We start from the raw sequence: 4,048 nt of genomic DNA, 5'->3' as shown, positions 1-4,048 counted from the left end.
CTCTTTTTGTCTCTGAGGTTTTCTTTTTTTTACATTGTATTGGTGAACATTTATGTGTCCTCAGCCACTCACCCCATGGACTGTAGCCCAGCAGGCTCTTCTGCCCATGGGATTTTCCTTGCAAGAATACTGGAGTAACTTGCCATTTCCTTCTCCAGGGGATCTTCCCAACCCAGGGATTGAACCCACATATCCTGCAGTGCAGACAGATTCTTTACCACTGAACCACTGAGGAAGCCTGGTGAACATTTATATACATAGATAAGTTGAAAAGACTAGAGACTCCATATAAACCAACATTTATATTTTTCAATAAAGGTGCTAAGGAAATTCAACAAAAAAAAGGATAGATTTATCAACTGATGGCCTAGAAAAATGGTATTTTCTTCTTTTTTTAAGTTTATTTTTAATTGGAAGATAATTACAATATTGTGTTGGTTTCTGCCATAATCAACATGAGTCTCTGAGGTTTTCAATTATTGTCTTCATATTCCAAGGTGCCACCCCCCACCAGGCATTCACTTCCACAGTAGCAACATTGAATACTTGGAATGTGGGTCTAGAATCTTGATAGAAAAAGAGCTTGCCTCAAGTGGGTGCTACTGTAGTTGTTTGAAAGAGTTAGTCGCTCAGTTGTGTCCAATTCTTTGCGACCCAGTGGACTTTAGCTCGCCAGGATCCCCTGTCCAAGGGACTTTCTAGGCAAGAATATTGGAGTAGATTGCCATTCCCTTCTCCAGGGAATCTTCCCAACCCAGGAATCTAACCCAGGTCTCCTACCTGGCAGGCAGATTCTGTACTGTCTAAGCCACCATTGTAGTTGTTGGGACAGCTGCAAATCAAATTTGCTTCTAGTGAGACTACAGAGATAGAAGGGCAAAGAGTTAAGCTTCCAAGTTTCCTCAAACAGCTCAGAGTGAACACTGGGCCGCTCCCCCACAGAAAGCCAGCTAGTTCCCTCAGCCTCAGGGCCTTTAGGGGTGGAGTTTTGAGCAGCAAGAGCACAAGTAAGAGGTGGTGCAGCCCATCCCCATCCCCTGGGTCAGACTCGCTTGCAAGCCCACAGGAGACACTCCCAGAAACATCTAGTGGGGACTTCATAGCGAGTTACAGTTTCACAGAACCAGATTACACCAGAGGCAGGGACGTTTGAAGTTACCGTCATCAGCAATTCTCCACAGGCTGGTCAGGGAAGGGGAAGCCCAATGACAATAACAAACAAAGAGAGCATGTCCTTTAGGCTGCTCCCTTCAGTAGATGTCAAGTTTAAACATTGTTTTACTAGTGGTAAGAGGGCCCTCTTTCAATTCATCCTGAGCAGTGGGAGCAGGGACAAACACAGCCTCACCACATAAGGAAAAAAAAAAAAACAGTGATGATAACAGAACAAATGGATATATATATAGCTTTTATATATCCTATATAAAACCTCAGCTCAAGGTACTGGAATCAGCAAAACAATAGCCAAGGAAGCCACTTCTCAATTTTAGGGAGTGAGTGTGCACTGTGAGGTGGTTTTTCTGAGTTAAGAAGTCCAATGGGCAGCGAAGAAAATGGCCCCTCTTAGACGAGGAGACTTGAAGATCTCAGCTTCCCGCAATTTCTTGGGTGGACTCTCACAGCAAAGATTTTCTTTTCTGTTTCTTACATAGATTCAAGGACTTCACAGGTGGTTCAGTGATAAAGAATCCTCCTGCCAAGCAGGAGACCTAGGTTCCATCCCTGGATTTGGAAGATACCCTGGAGAAGAAAATGGCAACCCACTCCTGGGATTACTCCAAGTATTGGACTATATTACTCCAAGAATACTCCAAGTATTCTTGCCTGGAAAATCCCACAGAAAGAGGGGCCTGGCGGGCTACAGTCCATGGAGTCACAAAGACTCAGACATGACTGACTGAGCGCACACATCAGAGAGGTTCAAACTTTGATCGTGGCATCTGTGCCCAGCGGCTGCAGAAGCTGGGGAGACAGGGTTTTTGAAGTTGACATTGTTACAGCACTCCATGAGCAGACTAGAAATATTACCTGGGACATGAATGGACAGAGGATTTCTCTTTCCTGTAGTTCAAGTTGTAGGTATAAAGAGTGAGACTATCCTATGGAAATGATGGAGAAATAAGCTAAAGACACCTCAGAAGATATAAACAGCATGGTTATGAAATAGGGATGTCTTATATGGAAATAATCAAATCGCCTCAAAAGCAGGAGTCCACATTCCAACCACATTTCCCTGTATCCAGGCCTGATAACAAACCAGTAAACAAAGCATAAGCAAATCCTGCAGCTAGGAAAATGGCAAAGTCAAAATTAAGCCAGGGAAAATTTGCATTGGGAGGCAGGTATTTTCTTGCATGAAACACTAATGGGGCCAGGAACCTGGTCCCAAACTGGAAACTGTGGCAGAGATTCTGAGTACATGCCCAGGAAGTTTCTTTGGAATAGAAGGATGATAACCAGCCAACTCTCTGTCTTCTTCATGATCATCTATATGCTTGAGTTCTTGACAATAACTGGGCAGAGCAGCCTGATTGTCGTAGCGCTGGGCAGAGAGTGGGTGCAGGCTCAAAGGCTGCCACCTGTGGACATGATTCTCACCAGCCTGGGCATCTGCCGCTTCTTTCAACTGTGGTCATCGATGTTGTACAACTTTGGCTCCCACTTCCACCCTAATTATAATTTTTGGTATTTCGGGATCGTCTGGGAATTTACTAACATCCTTTCCTTCTGGTTGACCAGCTTGCTTGCTGTCTTCTACTGTGTGAAAGTCTCGTTCTTCAGCCACCCCATCTTCCTCTGGCTGAAGTGGAGAATTGTGAGATTGGTTCCTCGGCTGTTGCTGGGCTCTCTGTTGATTTCTTGTGTGTCTATCATCTTTTCAGCTACTAGTTATTACATCAATATTCAATTCATCTCCATGAAGCTTTTCGCTAGAAACAGCACCATGCTTGAGAGACTTGAGGCATTCCTGTGGGATTTTTCCACACTGCAGAAAGTGGTTGTGTTGGTTATTCCTTTCCTCCTGTTCCTGGCCTCCACAGTCTTGCTCATGGCCTTATTATCCCGACATCTGAAGCAGATGAAAGACCTTCACACGGGCCACTCCAACTCCAGCCTGGAAGCTCACTCTGCCGCCCTGAGGTCTCTTGCCATCTTCCTCACCTTGTTCACCTTTTATTTTCTGACCGTGCTCCTCTCCATCTTGGATGTCCTATTTAATAAAGAGTCCTGGTTCTGGGCCTGGGAAGCTATCATCTATGCATTAGTCTCTATTCATTCTACTTTACTAATGCTGAGCAGTGCCAAACTTAAAAGAGTTTTAAAGGCAAGGTGCTGGAGCCTAGAAGCTGCCTGAGGCATAGGGGACAAGACCTCTGGGCAAATGAGCTTTTGCACTGATACAACTAATACCAATAACCGAACTGGCAGGATTTCGACAATCCCCCTGAGACAATGAGAAACCATGAACGTCAGCCTCATTCTCTTTGCCCACAGCCATCTATCTCCAAACAACCAAGCTCCTCTGTTCCATGCCACTACTTCCTTCTCCTGTCCACAGTCCCCAGGTTGGTGCAAACTCTCTCATGACTTCCTCTACCTCTCTACCCCTGGGATCTTTCTCCCGGTATATTCAACACAAGAGATCCAAAATCATGGTGTCCCCATTTTGTTTTTATTTGACCTAGTCTATGACTGCCAATTCTTCACATACTAATATGAGTCTCTTCCCTATAAGAGTTTATTGCCCATACCCTGAATGTTCTCCATACTAAAGCCCTTAATTTACCTTCCCTACTTTAGTCAGGAAAAGATCTTGAATATCCCTCTCTGCTGCTTCTGAACTTTTATCCTATAATATGATTTTCCTTATTTGTGTCTCTTCCAAATACAGTGCCTTTATGCTTTCAAAACTCATATCAAATTTTAACTCTTTCATTTGCATTTGCTAAGACATTACATGTTCCCCAGAAAAGGAGATGACTTACCCAATCTAGGTTGATCTTGGAATTTGTTCAAATATTAGCAATTTAATTTGATTGGTTGTTTC

General features: G+C 43.9%; 1 protein-coding gene across 1 annotated transcript; it reads left to right on the top strand.

The window, feature by feature from the left end:
• Positions 1-2,449: 2,449 nt before the first annotated feature.
• Positions 2,450-3,355, top strand: TAS2R16 (taste 2 receptor member 16). The gene has a single exon (XM_043872083.1). It carries the CDS (start codon positions 2,450-2,452, stop codon positions 3,353-3,355), a length of 906 nt encoding a protein of 301 aa, XP_043728018.1.
• Positions 3,356-4,048: the final 693 nt, after the last annotated feature.

The sequence above is a fragment of the Cervus elaphus genome, chromosome 18 (assembly GCF_910594005.1).
Source record: "Cervus elaphus chromosome 18, mCerEla1.1, whole genome shotgun sequence".
In the NCBI taxonomy this organism is placed as follows: Eukaryota; Metazoa; Chordata; class Mammalia; order Artiodactyla; family Cervidae; genus Cervus; species Cervus elaphus.
The sequence above is the reverse complement of the archived record's forward strand: the minus strand, read 5'-3'. Positions and strand labels throughout refer to the sequence as shown.

What these genes read in the sequence shown, in the direction of transcription:
- TAS2R16 (XM_043872083.1), top strand. Translation starts at nt 2,450, where the DNA reads ATGATAACCAGCCAACTCTCTGTCTTCTTCATGATCATCTATATGCTT.